The sequence below is a fragment of the Phalangium opilio genome, unplaced genomic scaffold, assembly GCF_054372755.1.
Source record: "Phalangium opilio isolate 3A_F unplaced genomic scaffold, DU_Popi_V2 ptg000061l_1, whole genome shotgun sequence".
Classification (NCBI taxonomy): Eukaryota; Metazoa; Arthropoda; class Arachnida; order Opiliones; family Phalangiidae; genus Phalangium; species Phalangium opilio.
Genome location: NW_028324178.1, coordinates 11893664 through 11916500, shown reverse-complemented (window position 1 = coordinate 11916500; position 22837 = coordinate 11893664). Strand labels below are relative to the sequence as shown.

At 37.7% G+C, this 22837-nt stretch overlaps 4 protein-coding genes and 2 non-coding genes across 6 annotated transcripts; 3 read left to right on the top strand and 3 right to left on the bottom strand.

The window, feature by feature from the left end:
• Positions 1-232: 232 nt before the first annotated feature.
• LOC149665678 (uncharacterized) lies at positions 233-4679 on the bottom strand. The gene is made up of 4 exons (XM_089842092.1): positions 4638-4679; positions 3122-4502; positions 2918-3061; positions 233-2856 (listed from the first exon to the last, which is right to left on the bottom strand). Exons 1-4 carry the CDS (start codon positions 4677-4679, stop codon positions 233-235), a joined length of 4191 nt encoding a protein of 1396 aa, XP_089698218.1.
• A 1754-nt stretch (positions 4680-6433) lies between these two features.
• LOC149665677 (uncharacterized) lies at positions 6434-7725 on the bottom strand. Its single transcript, XM_089842091.1, has 4 exons — positions 6958-7725; positions 6765-6893; positions 6654-6683; positions 6434-6581 (listed from the first exon to the last, which is right to left on the bottom strand). The coding sequence occupies exons 1-4, from the start codon at positions 7110-7112 to the stop codon at positions 6434-6436; spliced, it is 462 nt and encodes a 153-aa protein (XP_089698217.1). The 5' UTR covers positions 7113-7725.
• LOC149665676 (uncharacterized) lies at positions 7127-10311 on the top strand. The gene is made up of 3 exons (XM_089842090.1): positions 7127-7238; positions 8006-8281; positions 8357-10311. The coding sequence occupies exons 1-3, from the start codon at positions 7127-7129 to the stop codon at positions 10309-10311; spliced, it is 2343 nt and encodes a 780-aa protein (XP_089698216.1).
• A 6772-nt stretch (positions 10312-17083) lies between these two features.
• TRNAS-GGA (transfer RNA serine (anticodon GGA)) lies at positions 17084-17155 on the top strand. The gene has a single exon. It is a non-coding gene; the product is annotated as a tRNA-Ser (tRNA).
• A 318-nt stretch (positions 17156-17473) lies between these two features.
• On the top strand, positions 17474-17545 carry TRNAR-UCU (transfer RNA arginine (anticodon UCU)). Its single transcript has one exon. It is a non-coding gene; the product is annotated as a tRNA-Arg (tRNA).
• A 202-nt stretch (positions 17546-17747) lies between these two features.
• Positions 17748-22351, bottom strand: LOC149665673 (uncharacterized). Its single transcript, XM_089842089.1, has 5 exons — positions 21815-22351; positions 21460-21618; positions 21033-21405; positions 20530-20973; positions 17748-17824 (listed from the first exon to the last, which is right to left on the bottom strand). Exons 1-5 carry the CDS (start codon positions 22349-22351, stop codon positions 17748-17750), a joined length of 1590 nt encoding a protein of 529 aa, XP_089698215.1.
• Positions 22352-22837: the final 486 nt, after the last annotated feature.

Here is a 22837-nt window from a genome sequence, read left to right as displayed (position 1 = left end):
CTCACTTTATCTGTCAAAATTTGATTGATTGATTGTATAGGCTTATAACAAAAGATGATTTTGTAGGAATAAAGACCATAATATAAAGTGAAAATTATTATTGACAAATTTATTCTAAACGTAATAAAACTAATTGCAGTTAACATACACAAAAAAAAATGTCTGCAGACAAAACCCCAATTAATTAAATTACAGAAATTATATATATATCTACAACTTTACAAATTAAAATTTACTTAAGATAACCGTAAGGGGTTGTGGTGTAATCTGGGAAAACTCTTACTTTATCGACGACGGCTTGATATGTTTTAGTTTGATCAATAGTAATTAAAGTGTGATTAGGTAAACGTCGGATTTGAGGGCCAATGGGTACTTGTACCGAGTTCATTTCTGGTTTACCATCGTTGTTTACGCCTAACAACTTTTTCATTATATCGAAATTTACATGGTTTTCTGTTGACGAATTTAAATAAAATCCTTTAACTTTAATTATGTTAGTGATTTTTTCTGTTGCGGGGTCGTAAATATTCATGGAGTAATTTTTTGCTCCTGCGCTTCCAAACTCACAAATATAGGCGTCTTTGCCGTATGGTTCTAGCTCATTCTTTAACTCACCAAGATAATCTCCTGTGGGTAGTATAGGGGCTCCATCTGGCGAGAGGTAGATAAGGCTGTCCGTATCCATATAAAAATATAAGTCTCCCACCATCTCGAGATGTTTTAAAAGATGAAGGCGTGCCATAGTCGTAGTATAGCACGCTATAACTACGTTTGTATGTTTGTGAGCTATCTCGTTTTCTGCAATGTCAGTTGATTTGACTAGAATAGTATCATCGTTTAATGTCAGTAGACTTTTAACCTCTTTGTCTGGGTTAAGAAGTAGTTCGTACAGGGTTTTTGCGTCTTTTATTATATCTGTTGAGGTGTGTCTCGTGTTTTGTCCAAACTTCCCCCAAAAAGAGTTCAGCATGAGTTTACTAAGGCATCTTAAGCCTTCATTCTTTTCTATTTTATTTATGTCTAAATAGATCCCCTCGACTTCTTTGTAATTTTTGATGTAGTTTTCTTTATCCTCTTGGGTGACGCAATCAGCAGGGAATCCGCTAGCAAGGGTTTTATATTCAAGGAAGGCGTTTACATAGTCTTTAAAAAGCCCGCCTTGTTTGGTCTTGGGATCGTATTGGGTTATTTTGTACGACCAGGCTTCATACATTCGAGTGATTTTGTATCCTCGCTCCACGGCGTACCTCAACTCATCGGTTACCCACGTGCCCCGCAGTTCTCTTTGATCGGGTGTGTGGGTGCAGTCCCCCAGGAATTGAGTTTTGCAACAGGTGTAACAAAGGGGAAAGGTTAACTTCCCGTTTATCCTAGCTGGCAAAACCGGATGTATCAGGTTTTGAGCCGGAAGTACGTCGCATTTGAGAAGCCCATCGAATGAGAAGATGTCGGGAAAATTATCTAGAATAATTTTAGGATGTCCGATAGGAATTTTTCCCGTTTTGTTGACGAAAGGGTACAGGCTAGTGAAATCCACGTAGTGCATTTTTTCTGTACCCGTTGTTTTATGATACAGTTTGTTGGCGCTGCAACGTCCCCCGAAGAAATCGTCGCGAGGGTTCAGTCTTTTGGATGTTTTAACGCGGATGTCGTTCCGTTTTAAAAATTCATTAATTCCAGGGTTATTTGTTTTGTCTTGTTCCCATTCACACTCCCATTTGACATTGACTGTATATCCCAGGGCCTCTAGTTTGCTAATTTTCTTCTCAGTTCTCGTGTATCTTGTGTTTAACGTTTCAGTAGGGTCACCATGTAACATCTTGTTTCTATTGATGGGAAAGTGTATTTTGCATCCATGATAATAGCATCCCATATATTCGAACACTTCTTTGTTGATTGAACAATAGCCGTCTACCTTTAGGGTTTGGATTTTAACCTCTTTGCCCCTAAAAGAAGATTGAATAGAAATATTTCTCTCGTGAGAGGTCCATTCAAGCCATTCAATGGCGCCTAAAGACTGGTTCTCACCAAGTCTGTAATAGTTTGTTGGGATGATGCTAATGGTGTTCGATTTGAGATAATTTTTTCGATACACATAGGAACAGACCCCTGGCAGGGTGACTGATCCACAATTAAATGGACCTACGCTCGTAACTTTTAGTAGGAGGGACCGAAAAGTTAAACATCCTAAAAATAGGAGTAGAGTGTCGTTTTCGCAATAATAATAAAGCTCATTTAAAAAATTAAAGCCTTTGCCCTTACTGACTTCTGAGGTATGCCATTTCATAAAGGAGTCCAAGTTTTTCCTGGTAAAGTACTGACAACCATATGCTTCTGTAGGTGGTAAAGTATTTTCTAACACGTAGTTAGTCTCCTCCTGTCTGTCAATATCGAACGCGTGATCCACTACGTTGAAAAGAAAATGGGGAAAGTACCCCTTGGCGGCGTTAGGGAGGCCGAAAGTAGCTGGAAACTTAGATAAAGCGACGGGAATAAAATTGTACGAATCGAGGAATAATAGATTCGATAGCTTCATCTCTAAAATGCGCGTACCGTTAATTTTCAATGATTCAGGTACAAATTTCTCGTCTCTGTTAATTATTTCCCTAATTAATAGCTGGTTGTCATAATTGCTGCCAAAATGCGATAAAACAATGACTTTCTTCACGTTGAATAAGCTGACTAAGTAGTCTAGGAACGCAGCTATAGGTTTTCCACCAGTGAAACGTTGTTTGCGAGGTCCAAATTGGTTGCATTTGATGCAATTAAAATCTAGGGATTGTTCTTCTATACAATCTTCGCAAACTGAGATACTGACGCATAAGATAGCTTGATGTTCATACGCCCCTAGCTTCTCTTGACATATTTTTGTTTGTATACATTCCACATCGAAGAAACATTAGTTCCGGTATATTACGACAAGGTTTTTTCGAGGGGATAGCGCTGGGGTTTTTGTCCTTTATCACTTGAATGTAGCATAAATGATCGCTGGGTTGATGTTTTCCACATACTTGACAATACATTTCTCCACAAGTATGGTTAGTCTTGCGGTTTGCGAAATCTATTGTTTTAAAACAATTTTTACAAAGGTAGAGCCTCTCACAAAGAGGTTTTTTGTTACCTGCTGGGATCAAATGACTGTTATAACAGTCGTCGCCCCAGAATTTTCGCAAGCATGACCCACATGTTTTTTCACGGCCATGACAAATAGTGGGACGCATACATTTAAAGCACCAGTCGTTGCATTTATGAGATTGAATACGCCAGTAGGGAGTGAGACACTTCTCGCAAAAGTACTCGTGACTAAACAATGGTTTTAAATTGGTAATTACATTGTAGTGATTATTTTCGTTAAGTAGAAAGAGGCGTGGTCTGGTGTCTGTAGGGTCGTTTTCGCCCAATATTAAAATGGGTACCCTATTTTCGAATTTATAGACAAAGATGGAGTAAGCCGATAAATAAACTTTAAATTTCTGAAAAGAATCGGGGGTACCACATTCGTCTAGGGCGACTCCCGCCTTTTCACATAGCTCTAAAGCCGCTGTTTTTTGCAACGTGTTTCCGGTGGTTATTTTGGATATGGTCATGTAATGGGTTTTGGCCTCTTTGTTGTTTTTGTTGTTCATGTAGTCACGATGCGAAATAGCTACACAAAGACTTCGGGCCAAACAGAGATTATCGGTACTCGTAATCCGACGTATTCCACGCCTATCTTTAGAGAAAATATTGAAGGGTTTAAGATGACGACGACTTGATCGGGCGTATCCTTCGGGAATTCTCACTATATGGAATATTATTTTTATGGGACCTTGAAAAAAATGTTCAATTTCGTCGTCGTAAAGCAGTTCGGCTAGTTGGTCAAAGAGAATAGAGGGATCTACTTGGTCTAGTCTTTTAAAGGATAATTCTAATTCAGACCTGCAATTTATACCTAAGCTTCTCAATGTTATTTTTACATAATCTGTTGCTCTGTACTCATTTAACACGTGCTCTGTAATACTACTTATACTGTCAACGGGGTCATCAGTGATGTTTAGAACTAATTCTCTACCATACATATTAAACTGTTCATAGAATTTTTCGCTCTGTTCCAAGATTTCGCAATGAGGGACATCCTGAATAGGTGAAGGGGGGTAGCCGCCACCCCACTGATCGTACATATTGGCCTCGGCTTCTTCCGAGTCCATGAGAGATTCTTGTTCACTGGGTAGGTAGTCGGAGAAGTTCAGAGATAGGTACTCAAAAGGGTCGTTTTGTTGACATTCCTGATTCAAAAATGCCGCCATCTCTATATCGTATTGTGGATTGTTGAAATCTGCTATTAAGGATTCTTCCTGGTTAGTGGGTAGTAATTCATTCCGGCGTCTTTCTATGCGATCGGCGTAAGAAATATTTAAAGGTCTAGGAATTAAGTTACTTAAGTGGTTTAGTTGGTCAATTGTATCGCAGTCTTCCGGTGTTCTAGGGACGGTTCTCATGTATTCAATGACATCAAGGAATGTCTGAATTATATTTAAACCTCCATTCGTAATAAAAGTGGGTAAACTTGAGGGTACATTGGCAGGGTCGATGTGTAAATAGGCACATAGGAAAAAATAAAACTTGTATAGTGAAGTTAGGGGCCAAGGCCTATTTACAGCTAATTCATCCAAATTCCAGCGAAGTGATTCAGGATCCATCTTGATGTTACGAGATCTAAAGTACGAATGCGATATTCTGATTTTTTCTCGCGTTATTTTATACTAAATTTCTCTAGGCTTATTAACAGGGGGGGATGGAAGGTTACCTAAGCTTCTATTGGCCAATGGTACGTTGACCTTCCGGACGTGTTTAAACACGTCTACTATTGTTTGTCAATCAACAATAGGTGACATAAGATTGACATCCAGGTGGCAGATGGTAACAAAAGGATGAGTCGTCAATAGATTTGGTAATTCAACAAAAGGATTGTAACAAAAGAGATGATGCGTCATTCCATTAGCGGGGTTTTTACGACATTACGTGAAGATGTATTGTTAAGAAAATATTTCTTCAATCAATCAAAGATTGACAGGTCTATTAATAGATAAATAGGTCAAGTTTACTATTGTATAATTTATTTACTCGTAAGTCGTTATGGAGTCAAGTACACAAAGGCAGTCGAGAATTCGTCAGATCTTGGAGATTAATCCTCAAAAACTACTTATTGTATTATTTATTTTATTGATTTTGGGGGTGCTGGAATTCCTTAATCTGTGGTTTCAGAACTTTGACATAAAAATACGCCTACAGTCTAACAATGGAACAGTTAAGGACAATAGATATTTCGCAATAGCTACGTAAGAAATTTTGTATAAAAACCCCTGATTCAATTGAGTAGAGCATCATTATTCGAGAAGATCCTAAACCTGCGAGATGGAAAATCAAGAAGCTCCCAAAAGGAAGATAGGTGTAACTAACGAACGTAAAATTAACGGCAGATTCCATATATCTAAAGAGTTGTTCTTAACAACTGGATTCGTGAACGGAACCCTGGATCCTGAGGTTCGTCTATGCCGAAAGCACTCGGTAAAAAGCTTCGCCATTTCTACGGAAACCTGGGAAAAGCTGATGCCGCGCTTACCCGTTTTAGCGGGCTGGACTGCCGCCCATGAAGCCAATAATTTCGAAATCGTTTTAAACGATACCCCTAATGAAAAGACAACAGTTGTGGCGTACCATAACACATGCCATATTAAAGACTTAATAAGGGAGGACTCTATTGTTTTGACCAGTATGGAAACAGCGGCATTGAACCGCGTTTCAGGAGCTGTAAAGGAGCATCTCGTCAAGATAAATAACCATGCAATTGTGTTTACACACATGGCGGATATCATTATAGAAATTTATAATGATATTTATGACAATTTATACGGGGACCCCGATCATATATCTTGCTTAGATGACCAACCTGAAAAATTCGACGCTGTGGTGGGATATTTCACCAACTTTATAACGTCATACCAGGTCGTGACGAAATTCAACAATGTTCTACAAGAAGAAAATTTTGAAAATTATTTTTATAATTATAATTTATTTTCTGTAATTTCTGGTCAAATATTTTATTTAAAAACACGCATGCATTTACTAACTCATTTTTAATTTTATTTGTATTTAATTTTATAAGTTTTATGTTTAAAATAAATTGAATTGAACTAAAAAACTGTTATATTTTATATAGCTAATACTAAGCATATCTTCTACTGTTTAAGCCTATGAAATTAAAGTTTAGAAAAACTAAACTTTGAAGGTAAAAATATAAGCTTAATTTAAATAAAGGGAAGTATATAAAGTCAAATCAGAATTTATTTATTTTTAAAAAATTTACAAATTTTTTTTAAAAAAATTTACAAAAAAAATAAGATTTTTTTTTACATTTTTTTTTACACCCCCGCTCTACCCCCCCCCCGCCGCTTCACGGCCGGATGAGGATCTGCACTAGTGCCGAGAACCCATGGAATAGTACGTCATCCCAGTTCTCGAACACTAGTGCAGCAGGCGCCGGCACCTCCAAAAAACGTACCCGGCGGTACAATGCCAACTGCCCTAGCTCGAGGGTTACACTAAGGAAGAGAGAGAGAGTAAAATTAGTTATTACTTGTTAATATTATGTATAAGAAATGTATTTAGCTTACCGGAACCCTCGGCAGTTAAAGGCCAGGAGGCTGTAACAAAAATTATAAAATTTGGTTTAAAAATTTGGTTTAAAATTTTTTACGGAATAAAAACCTTTTAAAAATACTTACTCATCAGGGATAAAAATCGAATGATTATAAATGACCTGCCGAACTTGGTTCAGCAGGTCATTTAAATAATCGGCATCCCCAATGACCTCCGAAAGTACCACCAGGTACAGTTGGATTTGGTAAACGAGGCTACGAATAAATAGAAATTATAATTTCGCGTTATATTACCCCAAAGATAAAAGGTATCACTTACAAGTCACTATTGACATTTAAGTCAGCCTCTCCCGGCCGAGGCATGGCTTGCCATGGATAGTATATGGCCGGGAGAGGTTGGTAATAGTGTTGAGGTTCGGGCGTCGGTGGCGGGGTGGGCGGGAGTGACGGGCTAGTCGGTGGGGTTGGTGGCATGGGCGGCGGCGGTGATGGGGTTGGCGGGCGCCGTTGTGGCCCCACAACGCAGTGCGGCCGGCGTTGAGGGGCATCTGGGGTCCCGGAAAGGGACGACTCCGACGAGTCGGAATATTCACAGGGAGAGTACGGGGTGTCTACCCCGTACACATAACTATAGAGAGAGATTTTTTAGGTCTTCTCTCTTTAAAAAACTAAGTTTTTAAAAAGTTTTTTTCTTACCTAGTTGAAGAAAGATCCATTGGTTGTTGGTGGTCCATAGCTGATTCGAAAGAAAGTGATGTCTTTGGGGTCTGAACCTAGACCTTTTATACCTTTTGCTATGGTCAGGGCGTGTTCGAGATCAAACAAGTGACTCCAAGATGGTTAGCATGTACAAGGGTAAAAATTTTCGCGGGCAAATTGGTCCGAAGCCATGTCATTGGACAAAAAAAAGTTTCTTCAAGTATCTCTCCTTTTAAGGAGATTTTGAAAAATTCCCCTCAGCATTTCTTTAGTTGTCAAGCTTCTTTGGTATTTACCATCTCGTATAGTGACAGATCATGTTAAAGGCTTATAGAAGATACCATAGTGAAAGGCAAGATGATGTCAACGCGTTTGTGGTGTTGGCCTACCCGCGCTTCCCCGCGAGCCGTTTGGGGGCGCCTCCGACCGCGTTTAGGGGGGTGGGGGGGGGTCGCGAACCACGCGCGCGCGTTTTAATTAATCGTGTTTAAGTATGAATGATAATTACAAATTAGTTTCATTCAAGTATTAGTCATGATACCATTCACTACACCTGGAAACTTAATTATTTTTGGTCCTTCAGGATCAGGCAAAACAGTTTTATGTAAAAGGATAATAGAAAACAAAGATAAAATGTTTCAACCTAATTAACGGTACGCGCATTTTAGAGATGAAGCTATCGAATCTATTATTCCTCGATTCGTACAATTTTATTCCCGTCGCTTTATCTAAGTTTCCAGCTACTTTCGGCCTCCCTAACGCCGCCAAGGGGTACTTTCCCCATTTTCTTTTCAACGTAGTGGATCACGCGTTCGATATTGACAGACAGGAGGAGACTAACTACGTGTTAGAAAATACTTTACCACCTACAGAAGCATATGGTTGTCAGTACTTTACCAGGAAAAACTTGGACTCCTTTATGAAATGGCATACCTCAGAAGTCAGTAAGGGCAAAGGCTTTAATTTTTTAAATGAGCTTTATTATTATTGCGAAAACGACACTCTACTCCTATTTTTAGGATGTTTAACTTTTCGGTCCCTCCTACTAAAAGTTACGAGCGTAGGTCCATTTAATTGTGGATCAGTCACCCTGCCAGGGGTCTGTTCCTATGTGTATCGAAAAAATTATCTCAAATCGAACACCATTAGCATCATCCCAACAAACTATTACAGACTTGGTGAGAACCAGTCTTTAGGCGCCATTGAATGGCTTGAATGGACCTCTCACGAGAGAAATATTTCTATTCAATCTTCTTTTAGGGGCAAAGAGGTTAAAATCCAAACCCTAAAGGTAGACGGCTATTGTTCAACCAACAAAGAAGTGTTCGAATATATGGGATGCTATTATCATGGATGCAAAATACACTTTCCCATCAATAGAAACAAGATGTTACATGGTGACCCTACTGAAACGTTAAACACAAGATACACGAGAACTGAGAAGAAAATTAGCAAACTAGAGGCCCTGGGATATACAGTCAATGTCAAATGGGAGTGTGAATGGGAACAAGACAAAACAAATAACCCTGGAATTAATGAATTTTTAAAACGGAACGACATCCGCGTTAAAACATCCAAAAGACTGAACCCTCGCGACGCTTTCTTCGGGGGACGTTGCAGCGCCAACAAACTGTATCATAAAACAACGGGTACAGAAAAAATGCACTACGTGGATTTCACTAGCCTGTACCCTTTCGTCAACAAAACGGGAAAAATTCCTATCGGACATCCTAAAATTATTCTAGATAATTTTCCCGACATCTTCTCATTCGATGGGCTTCTCAAATGCGACGTACTTCCGGCTCAAAACCTGATACATCCGGTTTTGCCAGCTAGGATAAACGGGAAGTTAACCTTTCCCCTTTGTTACACCTGTTGCAAAACTCAATTCCTGGGGGACTGCACCCACACACCCGATCAAAGAGAACTGCGGGGCACGTGGGTAACCGATGAGTTGAGGTACGCCGTGGAGCGAGGATACAAAATCACTCGAATGTATGAAGCCTGGTCGTACAAAATAACCCAATACGATCCCAAGACCAAACAAGGCGGGCTTTTTAAAGACTATGTAAACGCCTTCCTTGAATATAAAACCCTTGCTAGCGGATTCCCTGCTGATTGCGTCACCCAAGAGGATAAAGAAAACTACATCAAAAATTACAAAGAAGTCGAGGGGATCTATTTAGACATAAATAAAATAGAAAAGAATGAAGGCTTAAGATGCCTTAGTAAACTCATGCTGAACTCTTTTTGGGGGAAGTTTGGACAAAACACGAGACACACCTCAACAGATATAATAAAAGACGCAAAAACCCTGTACGAACTACTTCTTAACCCAGACAAAGAGGTTAAAAGTCTACTGACATTAAACGATGATACTATTCTAGTCAAATCAACTGACATTGCAGAAAACGAGATAGCTCACAAACATACAAACGTAGTTATAGCGTGCTATACTACGACTATGGCACGCCTTCATCTTTTAAAACATCTCGAGATGGTGGGAGACTTATGTTTTTATATGGATACGGACAGCCTTATCTACCTCTCGCCAGATGGAGCCCCTATACTACCCACAGGAGATTATCTTGGTGAGTTAAAGAACGAGCTAGAACCATACGGCAAAGACGCCTATATTTGTGAGTTTGGAAGCGCAGGAGCAAAAAATTACTCCATGAATATTTACGACCCCGCAACAGAAAAAATCACTAACATAATTAAAGTTAAAGGATTTTATTTAAATTCGTCAACAGAAAACCATGTAAATTTCGATATAATGAAAAAGTTGTTAGGCGTAAACAACGATGGTAAACCAGAAATGAACTCGGTACAAGTACCCATTGGCCCTCAAATCCGACGTTTACCTAATCACACTTTAATTACTATTGATCAAACTAAAACATATCAAGCCGTCGTCGATAAAGTAAGAGTTTTCCCAGATTACACCACAACCCCTTACGGTTATCTTAAGTAAATTTTAATTTGTAAAGTTGTATATATATATAATTTCTGTAATTTAATTAATTGGGGTTTTGTCTGCAGACATTTTTTTTGTGTATGTTAACTGCAATTAGTTTTATTACGTTTAGAATAAATTTGTCAATAATAATTTTCACTTTATATTATGGTCTTTATTCCTACAAAATCATCTTTTGTTATAAGCCTATACAATCAATCAATCAAATTTTGACAGATAAAGTGAGGAGAACGGGAAAACCCGCCCCCTCGACCTTGAGTGGCCGCCATCTTGGATCCTTATACTGGCTGCACCATCTCTCAAGTATTATTTCTATTTACATAAACAGCTTACTCTATGTTTTCTAGACCCTTGCCCATTAGTTCCTCTTCTTCCACAGTAGCCATTCGATTCTTATTTTTATCTTCCAAATAATCCTCACCATCGTTATCGTCATCATTATCCTCATTATTTATATATCTAAGGTTTTAACAGAAGTATTATTTGTACAGGATTGTTTGCAGATAGAGCTAGGGTTGCGGGAAACTCACATTGGTGACAAATTCAAGTCCATTTTGGCCCTTTTAATACTTTTCCTAAAGTAAATTGGTGTAGAATATTTCTTTGAATCTAATTGAAACTTTTCAGGGGTTTCGCAATTTGGTTCAAAAGCTACACCATATTCTAAATGTGGTGGTAACTCTATTAAAAAATATAAAATACGATTACTAGACTAGAATGGGATAAGACAACCTAAACAAGAACGTTGAAATTTTTTCGAAAAGATTTTAGGTTAAGGTAACTATGGCTAACTTGGCTAAGTTCCTTGAATAGTTCCAATTACTCAATTACTCACTTAAAATCTTTCTATAATCTACAATTATGTCCATACAAACTTACTGAGTTTGAAGTTCTTCAATATGGGAACCTTTAACACGAATTTGTCGTGCTTGAGACCTTACTTCTTCATGTAACATTGAACTTTGCTTCTCAAGCGAAGCCCGCTTTCCAACGCTATCTTCTAATTCATGAATTAAACGTGCCATCTAGAATTAAGAAAAACAAAGCGTATAGTTGAACTGGATAGTTAACTCCGTGCTGACGTCCCCTTAGAATAGAAATCGATAGTAGAAAGTTGAGGGTATAGATAATTTTGAATTCGAGTGGTCGCGCCACCCCGCGACCAAATGACCAATATTGAAACTTGTTCTATTTTGTCAATTTTATGTTGATGAGCGCACCTAAGACCACAGAGCTATCTCAGAAGCCTTGGTGTGACGGCACTCGTAGAACCAAAGCGGTAAAAAAACATGGCCGCCGCTCACTGAAGAAACTAAGCCCTGGACGTCTCACCTAGGCACTGACGTCACAACTGAGACACGAGGCGTGGTTCATTCAGGGCAGCTCCTTTCAAGCGTCACGCCCCGACCAATATTGAAATTTTTTTCGACTCAAACCATAACATAAGGCTTATGAGTTGAATTAAGTTTCGGGACTCTCCCGCTAGGGGCGATCATACCAATAGAAGAACGGGGTCCGTTTTAGCTTACAATTTGTTCAGCTCATCCGTGTTCAATGGTCTGAGATATAAACAACCGAAACATATCAACTTACTTCGTGTTGTAGATCATTAATCTTTGAAGTAAGGCCTGTTAAAAAATAGAGGCAGTTAGGCTAAATAATTTATAACCTTGAGTAATTAAGAATCTCCGTTTTTGACTTACTTTGGATTGCAATGTCCTTATCTTCGATTTGCTTATGGAGCCGTGTGACCTCATTTTTAAACCTGACAAAGTACATAAATACTATTAAGGCGCCAACAAAAACCGCTATGCTCATGTAAAATCAGTTTTTTATAAGCATTTCTATGCATGAAACCGTAACGGTGCGTGTTACTAATTTTAACCATTCGTTCATAAGATACGTTACAAACTGGAGTTTGTCATGAAAAGACGCGGGTCATGATAGATTCTCGCGAAGTGACGCCCGGTGAGGGGCTGCTATCATAGGCTTAGTAATGCTGACTAAAGCTAGATTCCCACTCGACGGAAAACCCGGCAGAAAGGGGTTCGACCAAAAAATCTTTACGCCCGACGAACTTGCCGTTTGGTCGGGTGTAAGTGGTGTTCTATTTTTATCGGTGTCGCAGCCAATCAAATTATTCCACAGACTACGCCATAAATTTCAAGAGCGCACGCGAACGCGAGATTGATTTATAGCCGTCATTTTTTTGTGGTTGACTAAGGCTTATCGGAAACATGCCTTAAAGAAAGAAAAATGAAACTAATGGAAATAAAAAGAGATTAGAGGTTAATAACGTAGACTTTATTGAAGAAGTTAGAAAATATCGCTTCTGGTACGTTCTAGGCGACAAGGGGGGGAGAAAGATACCAATTCAGAGTGCAAAATAGAAACCACTCAAATCTGTCACGTGACCCAAAACTATCTTCCGCCAAACTCAAAATTCAGTCGTAGTGTGAACGGTCTAACGCCGGAAGTTAAATTTATACCGTCGACTGCGTGATTTCCGCCGGCCTTTTTCGGTCGAGTGGGAATCTAGCTTAAATTGGAAGATGGACTGCAAAACCGCTTGTAGTCTGCAATTCTCGAACTAGCAGAGACGCGGCCAGTAGATTAACTGGGATAGCCTCGTTCACCAACTCGTTTTCAGCTAGATTGCGATGGACAGTCACAAGAAGCACAAGATCCAAAATTGTTAACACAGCTAAAGAAATGGTTGGGTTAAATAACAAAGAAGACGTCACTTCAGAACTACGAACGTCCAGAATTTTGAAGGACATTAAAGACCTGAAAACTATGTTGAAATTTGCAAACTCGGCTATTAACCCATTCAGTTTAGACGTGTTAGACGATAATCTTTATAACATTTGCACAGGAAAAGCAGCTACTTCCATTACCAAAGATTATCTTCTCAATGTAAGAAACTTGGGACAAAAACTACGCCTTGATTTTCAACGTGAATGTGAAGAATCTCCCTCGCGATTTGAGAAACCCATCAAGCGTCAAAAGATTCTGAACTTCGCATCGGAGGGAATATTGGCTAAATGTCGAAGCAAAAACCGAGTTCTGGAAGTGAAGATGACAAGTGGCATTTTCGGTCGAATGTGCTATTTATCGCTAAAGCAAAACCTTGATCTTTCACTTGTCTTACAGTACCCTCTCTCACCTATACCATTGTCACTTGCGCATCTCGATGGTTCACTTAAGAAAACTGACAAATCGCAGCTTTTGCATTCCCTAGAAAAGCGAGTTGAATCAGAAGGCCCAACACATATTGATTTAACGATAGTTGATGGCATGTTTTTCCTCCATTCTCTTCCACCAAACCTACCACTGACCTTCGGAGATTTATCAAGCAGTATTTTGATACGGCTGTGCAGTTTGGAATCTTCTACAGTCACAATAGTATTCGATACTTATAAAAGTCCTTCAATAAAAGATTACGAAAGATATAAAAGAAGAGGGAATTATAAACAAGAAGCAATGGCCACATACGTTATACGAGGCCCAGATCAACAGCGTCCCAAAGATTTACAAAAAGCCTTTCAAAACGATAGTTTTAAAGAACAGTTCATTAATTTCTTGGTTGAAGATTGGAAATTAGAAAAACATCGTGAAACTCTAAAGAATCGAGTGTTACACGCTGCATTTGGTGAATTGTGTTACGAATATTGTTGGCAAGGAAATGCACTAAGAAATGATGTGTTTTGTAAACATTAAGAAGCAGATTCTAGAATGTTTTACCACTTTTCCCACTTTTGTAAAGACCAAACGGGAAACGTAGTGGTGCGATCATCAGACACTGATGTCATTGTGATTTTTCTGGGGAATTTGCATCCCATAAATACTAAAGTTGCAGTATGGATGGATGTTGGTGTTATAAACAATCGGAGAATTGTCGATTTAACACAAATAGCGAAGAAAATGGGATCAAAATTATGCAATTCGCTTCCAGGGTTCCATGTACTTACAGGATGTGACTACACTGCTTCTTTCGCGCGTAAGGGAAAGATACGACCACTCGGTCTTCTTGAAAAGTACCCGGACATCCAGGAAGCGTTTAGCTCTCTTGGAACCGCAACTGAAGTGGAAGATTCTGTTATGAATCAAATGGAAAAGTTTGTTTGCTTAATCTACGGAGAACGACGTTGCGATTCAGTAAATGAAGCGCGAGTTAATGTTTTTCACCGCTTGTACGCTCCGAAGAATGTTTTAAAACCATTTGACAAAATACAAACTGCCGAGGCGAGCTGCTTTCCGCCATGTAGAAAGGTTCTGAAGGAAAAAGTGAAAAGATGCAATTATATTTGCAGGATTTGGAACAATCCAGAAAAGCCCAATCCTGTTTCTCCTTTGTTGCCTACTGATTGTGGTTGGGAGAATACCGAAAATGAAGGATTAAAACCGCTTTGGTTTGAAGGTTCGTGCGCGCCTCCAACTTTGGAAGAATGCTTAACAGACGACCCGGACAAAGAAGTTACCGAACAATTAATACATTCGGACTCTGACGAATCAGATTGTGACTAACTTTCTTTACTAATTTTTTGGTCTAGTCTTTGAAGTATTGCTTTTAAGCGTTCCTAGGAAACTTTTAAACAAACTAGTTTCATTTCATTTAATTATTATGTTATTATTACAATTTGAAATAAAAAAATCAAATGTTGGTGAAATATCCGCGAACATGTTTCACCGTGAAAGGAAGTCAACGTTTACTTCCTTTGACTGTTGCATTAGGTTACACGGAAAATTTCGAGGCAGGTGGGTAAACTACTTGTCTTAAAGCACTTAATTCCCCGAAATTTTGGTCTTACTCTGGTGTTTCTTATTTCTGGTGTCCAGACGATCATTTTAAAAAAAAAATTGCGTATATATCTTATGGGAAAAATTTTCCTGACAAATTAATTTAAAAAAATTATCTTAAATTGTTTTGGTCTCCGAAATTTATATCTTATTATTTCGCATGTTATTTTGGGGATTCATACCTACAATTTAGAGAAAGAAAGCCGCATATATCTTGTGGGATTAAATAGCGCAGAAAGTAGCCCTGCTGAAATGGGTGACAGGGGCGTACGCCCCCGGTCCGCCAAGTAAGACAAACCTTTTTTTAAACCTTGTGATAATACCTTTACTATACACCAGTAAATATTTTTATAGACTATGACGTTAGTTTTTCGATGCTAGCTCCCGGTCTATCTAGCCTCCCAATGGCAGGGCTTCCACCATCGGTTCACGCGAATGCGTTTTTATCTATTATTGGTTTCAAGATATACGCGGCGATCGGCTAGGGTTACGAGAAACGTCTAGCCTCCCAATGGCAGGGCTTCCACCATCGGTTCACGCGAATGCGTTTTTATCTATTATTATAATGGAAACGAATCGTATATATATCCCAAAATTTGAAAAAAGCGGGCAAGAGGGGTACCCTTCACTTTAAACGTCAATATTAGCAAAGTTTCGAAAGATAATAGGAACAACTTTATTATAAACCATTTAACTATTTTTAAAGTTATTTACTGGCGATTAAAATAATTAATATCATTTATATTCAATTAATTATTTAAGATAAACTTATTTCTATGTAATGACACAAGTGAGAGTTTATATAGAACGAGTAATGAAGATTGCATCCGAATCGAAACACTACACGCACATCAAAGTTAAAATAAAGCGAGTATGATGATAAGATTTCTTACAAAACGATAACATTTCCTTTTTGCAGAATATTAAATGGAAATATTTTAAATACTTTTTGGCATTACGATTCTTTAAGTAGTTGTGTAGCTATAAAGCTCTGTTTCATCTCAATTTTCCAAGAACATCTTTCGATATTAACATTTCAAATTTGGTGTTTACTTTTTAATTCAGCTTTACTTCATTTATATATAGTGTAATCGCATTTTTTATATTCATTATATAATATAATATGGTTGTTAATTCTTCATCTATCCACAAGTGTTGAAACGATTGGGTCTGTGAAATAAGATACCCTAGATTTAAACTAGAAATGACCTTGTTTCGCCTTCTCTTATAGGAGGTGTTAACGGTTCAGAGTGAGTCGAAAGTTAAATACACCCTTCAGTGATACATTTAGGTCCTCATTAGAATTATTGAGGATACAAAGGAAATTGTTAAAGACCCTGGCAATATTTCGCCAATTTGAACTATGTATTTCCGGTTTTTCTCATTGGTTGGTGGACCTGTGTTTAGAAAGTAAATTCGTCTCGGCTCGGAGAGGTTTATTTTGGTTTCCCAACTTGTTTATAAATAAAGGTCCAACTAAAGGAGCGTCTTCTCAAAGGTTCAAAGCAGCTGCACCACGTGACGAAACACTTTTTAGTGCCTTCCCCCTATTTGTTTCCCCTCCTAATCTCTTTTACAATCCCCTATAGGGCAGTGGTAGAGCATTCCAATGCAGATCGAGGGGTCCTTGGTTCAAACCCGAGTTCCCCCTGTAATAGCACGGATCATTCCGTTTATTTTAGTTAAATCGACATTACGGCTAAAAACAAGTAGGAATAGGTCAGTGGTAGAGCATTCCAATGCAGATAGAGAGGTCCTTGGTTCAAACCCGAGTTCCCCCTGTAATAGCAAGGATCATTGCGTTCATTTTAGTTAATTCGACATTACGGCTATGAACAAGGGGGTATAGGTCAGTGGTAGAGCATTCCAATGCAGATCGAGGGGTCCTTGGTTCAAACCCGCGTACCCGCTGTAATAGCACGGATCATTGCGTTTATTTTAGTTAAATCGACATAACGGCAAAGAACAAGAGGGGATAGCTCAGTGGTAGAGCATTCGGCTGGAGATCGAGAGGTCCTTGGTTCAAACCCGAGTTCCCCCTGTAATAGCACGGATCATTGCGTTCATTTTAGTTAATTCGACATTACGGCTATGAACAAGGGGGAATAGCTCAGTGGTAGAGCATTCCAATGCAGATCGAGAGGTCGTTGGTTCAATCCTGAGTTCCGCCTGTAATAGCACGGATCATTGCGTTTTTTTTAGTTAAATCGACATTACGGCGATGAACAAGAGGGAATAGCTCAGTGGTAGAGCATTCGACTGCAGATCGAGGGGTCCTTGGTTCAAACCCGAGCTCCCCCTGTAATAGCATGGATCATTGCCTTCATTTTAGTTAATTCGACATTACGGCTATGAACAAGGGGTAATAGCTCAGTGGTAGAGCATTCGACTTCTAATCGAGAGGTCCTTGGTTCAAACCCGAGCTCCCCCTGTAATAGCACGGATCATTGCGTTTATTTTAGTTAATTCGACATTACGGCTATGAACAAGGAGGAATAGGTCAGTGGTAGAGCATTCCAATGCCGATCGAGGGGTCCTTGGTTCAAACCCGAGTTCCCCCTGTAATAGCATTCAACATGCTGCGGCGAACATTCGAGAACATCCGGAAATGATAAACAGTGTGCAAGGGTCTTTTAGACGTCGGGCTCAGGCATGCATAAACGCCAATGGTGCTCATTTTGAGCAACTTCTTTCATAAGTCGTTGAAGACCTTTTGTTGCAATTTAATTCTTTTGTTTCAATTTAATTCGTTTGTTACATCGAAATAAAGAAATATCCAAAAAAAATTGTTGAAAGTACTTTTTATGCTTCGTCTGAAGAGGGTGGAAAGCTCTAGCGGAAGCTTGGAGGCAAAAATGTGAATTTGAAATTAAGAACTTCTCAAATTGGCAATCACCGATAATAGCTCATTTTAAACTTCTTTATTCACCTCTTGTTTAATACCCTCTTCAGACGACACGTTAAAACTAAAGGCTTGCTTGAGAAAGATAGTAAGGGGCAATGTTAGATATCGCATGTTTCTTCAGAAAACATGAATTTCGTTTAACCAAAATCGCTTTACGACCTGTTTGTTTGTTTTTTTTCAAAAGTAACAAGAGTATTAAACAAGCTTTCTTATTAGACCAAGATTTTACGGACCGTCTGAAGGGGGTATTAGGGCCCAAATGGGCCCGGAGTTTAAGGGCTTGTAACTCTGTAACGATTCGGTTTAAACCAAAACGGCTCAGGATAATTCGACTCCAAATTTTGCAAGGAATCTACTGTTGCAAGGAACGCATACATCTCTGAATCACCCTGTATATTCACGAGTGAGATTAATGATAATTATAAATAATGATGTTTCAAGTAAGTTAATTGTAATAAATAATGATGTTTCAAGTAAGTTAATTGTAATAAATAATGATGTTTCAAGTAAGTTAATTGTAATAAATAATGATGTTTCAAGTAAGTTAATTGTAATAAATAATGATGTTTCAAGTAAGTTAATTGTAATAAATAATGATGTTTCAAGTAAGTTAATTGTAATAAATAATGATGTTTCAAGTAAGTTAATTGTAATAAATAATGATGTTTCAAGTAAGTTAATTGTAATAAATAATGTTTCAAGTAAGTTAATTGAGGAATTTACTTTAGATTAATTAATATTATACTTTAATTTAATTACTATTATACTTTAATTGAATTAATGTTATACTTTAATTTAATTAATATTATCATGATACTATAGTTTATGATAACTTTACAAATAATGATGTAGTTTAGTTAAGTTTAAAACTAACCAATTGAGGAAGTTACTATAGGGTTGGTACTGGTAATTGTGAACACTTTTTGCAAATCTTTGAATAACTTCCGTGGAGCTAACGTTAGACACCGGAAACTTTCAGGATATGAAATATTATTCTTTAGACAAAATTCGCTGTTTTCAGCTTTTTAACTCTCTTAAATTTTGCACAATATCCTATTTCCCAATCCCCTCGGAGGACCCCAATTGTGAACAATCGCTGGTAAATGTAAACACCCTGACCCTAAATACTGAAGGAGGTAGTGACTGAACACTGGACCCAAATGTGAACAACAATGATAATCAAATGGGAGGAATTAAAAAGGCCCTTGGGAAGGACAGGGTTGCCACAGTACCTGGAAATCCTGGAAAATCTGGAAAAGTCAGGGAATTTAAAAATGGGCCGAGAAGGTCAGGGAAAAGTCAGGGAACTTGATTTTAGTGGGTAAAACTTCTGGGAATAAGTCTTTATTGAAAGAGTAATGAAAGTATCTCCTCATGCTCTCTCAACACAGAAAACTCTAGATTAATCCTTAAAAATGTCTAGAATTGTTTTTGTAAAGTAAATGCTCTCTTAGACTGTTATTTATAGTTAAAATGTTTCTTATTTGTATTGGTGCAACAAATACATGGGAAAATTTAATGTTGAGAGTTTATTTAATTATAAGCACTTAAAACGTGCTGTAAACATTCACACTTTCGGCCTAAAAGGTCAGGGAAAATCTGAGAAAAAGGTCAGGGAAAACCTGGAAAAGTCAAGAAATTTGGTTCTGAAAATTCCGTGGCAACCCTGAACGAGCTACCATTACGTAGGGCCTAAATCCATGCACCTAGATTAAAGTTTGCGCAGATGTGATAAGTGATAATAGGATAATATAGTTAAATCAATACCCGAGTCAAAATGTTCAATAATTTGTTGAGAAGTCCTATTTATTTCGATACCTCGCATAACAGCTGTCTCGTTTTCTCGCTTTCCCGCCCAATAAGTAGGGTAGCTACCGCCCTCTTACCGCTAAATTGATAAACTTACTAATGGTGCGAAATTTGAGTCTTTTTTGGTCAATGATGTATTTTAAAGTTAATATTATTAAAGTTAATATATTCCTTACACCACTTTTACTTTTTATTTTTTAGTAAAATAGCTTAAAAAGGATTCAAATTAACCTTGAAACATTTGCAATTTTTACTTGGTTTTTTCCAACTCTGTTTATAAAATCGAATTCCGAATCGAAACCACAGATATTAATATCAATTTTATAGTGAAAAACGTGATCTATCTAACGATTAAAGGTTTGTTATCGTGGGATTATTTTAACACTTGCTAAAGCTTATATCTACAAATAGAGCCCTTTTAAAAGGAATTTAAGCCGCCCAAAAATTAGCTACACAATTTTAAAGAAAAAATAGAATCGTTCACATTTACCAGTACCAACCCTAGTTTAATAAATATTATTCTGTAATTTAATTAAGATAAATTTCTGTAGGTTAAGTTTAAAATGAACCTAATGAGTACGTTACTGTAGTTTATTACTAGACTGATTTTATTCATAATAGGAATGCTATTTTATAAACAATGAAAAAAACCTCGAAATTCTAAATTAGCTGGGGTCATCTTATAATGTATATAGTAATACTAATTCTTGTCACTAGAAGGCGGTTAAAAGTAATAATGACTGGGTCATCTTGTTCTAGTATATATCGTGCCAAGTGCTCATCGTAGAACATAATGTCTAGATAGATGCAAACCGCGTAGGTCTTTCCATGTATGCACAGAATTTTATCGATTATCAGGAATATGGGACCATCCTCTTGAGAAAAACTTTTAAGCAGTATTGTGTTTTTCCTGTAGTTTTGTCCTAGCACTCTGACTTCCGGGCTTACAAGAACTTTCATTTGAGGCAAAACCAGAATTTCTAGTTCCAAAAGCTGTTCTCTTAATTCTTCCTCCATAAATTCTTCGTAACCTTCTTTGATCGAATCACCTTCATATATGAAATTTTGGGCTTTGCCACCAGCACCATCGTTCTGTTGTAGACACAACCATCTTTGATGCCGCAGTGCCATTTTTTTGGCACAGACTTGAAACATCGCCAATTTGTATTTTTAAACTGTGAATGTTTTGCCTCGGACCTCATACACCAATGATGCCTAAGTGGTCCAAATCTTTCCATTTGTTCTGGAAAATGATTCAAGTAATATATTTTTGATGTTATCGTGTTGTCAGGGTACAAAGCTTTGAAATTTTCTCCATGCGCTGCTACTAAGAACTTTAAATTGAATATAGTATCGCGATTCACGACAGATGACAAAGACCGTAATGTTATTTTTAGCAGTAAAATAAAATTTTTCCAATGCAAGTCACTTTCAGGAATTTTATCACCGATGTATAACGGCATATTGAACAACAGAGTTTTCATGGCTGACGCAGTTTGTTTGAGCTCTTTCTCTAAATGACCCTTTTCAATTATCGCCGGCTTAACGGAAATTTCGTCTTTCCCATAAGCGAAGCCCTGAATTTTGTAGTTTAATTCTTCAAGACTAAATTTATGTATCAGAAAAAATACTTCTTTTAACATAAGCCTGATTTCGTATTTAACAACCCCTTCTAAAAGCACGTGCATAGGATCATGAAGTAATTGTTTTGTAACTAAAAATCCTGGAATTCCATACAATGGGCTTTCTTTATTGACACCATATTGCTTCGACCAATAAAGTTTTGCTTGCTTTCAACAGTTTTTTAAGGAGAGGCACCTATCTTTGTGTTCTAATTCGTCTCTTTCTTGAAAATCAGAGTGGAGGAATGACTTTGCTATATCTGGTTTGGTTATCTCGCATGTTCTACAGAATCTAAATGCCCCCCCTACACCCTCTTTAAAGCCACCAAGTTCTTGAGCTTCGAGGGTATCACCCGTTACGTACGAGTTTGCCCTTGAACATTCTATTTTCACCATTAACATAAAACGCTTTCCCATTTTCTAACTGTTTTAAACTCTCTTTAAAATTATTTATAAGTTTCTTTAACCCAAATTCCTTAACATCTTTTTGTTTAGCTACAGCTAATAAATTAATATTGGTTAGCTTTGACCGAAATTCTGGGGGAATATTGAGAAGTTGCCAGTACAGTATTGTAACCTTATGTTTATTAGCATGAGATACAATAGGATTAGCTATTTCTAAATCATCAGTATACAAAGAAAATAAAAGATAACTATGGGCAACTGATTTCAAGTCCTTAAAATGTGCTCCATCCCATACATCTGCCATTAAATATTCATCAACATGTCTCGCACCCATAAATGGCTTACATAAATATTTCCCTGTTTCTGGCATTGTAAGAAGAGCTTCCAATGCTTTATCGAATGGAACATAATATCCAAAGACATCTTTGCGAAAAACTCTTGATTTTGAATTTGAACTCTTCCCCAAAACTACTGACTCCGGGGGAATATAATTCATTTTGGATTTAAAGAATGCGTTTTGTTTGTGTGTGGTCTCAAGATATTGGATGGGTGCATGTTCTTTATCAACCTCTTTATAATGATCCAGAAGGGCCTTAGTGGCTTCAAGCACGGAAGATATCTGATTATCACTTAATTTGAAGCTTTCCTTCAACTTTAGTATTTAGGCTGCTTCTATAAAAGTTTGCTTTGAGGCCAAGATGTCTATCTCAGTGTCACTATTATCTTCTAAATCTGGAAAACTATTTTCCACCATAGTGTTATCATCTAAATTTTCTTCTCGGTCATTATGGTTCTTCCTTCGTTTATGGCTTCTTAATGAACTATAATTCTTGAAGGTGGCCTTGCAATTTTTGCAATGATATTTACAATCAATTCGATTTCTATTTTTACCTAACATATGTTTATCATAAAGAAATTTTTGTTGGGTAAAAAATGGGCACACAGAACACTGGAAAAAATCTTCCAGATCCATCACAAACGG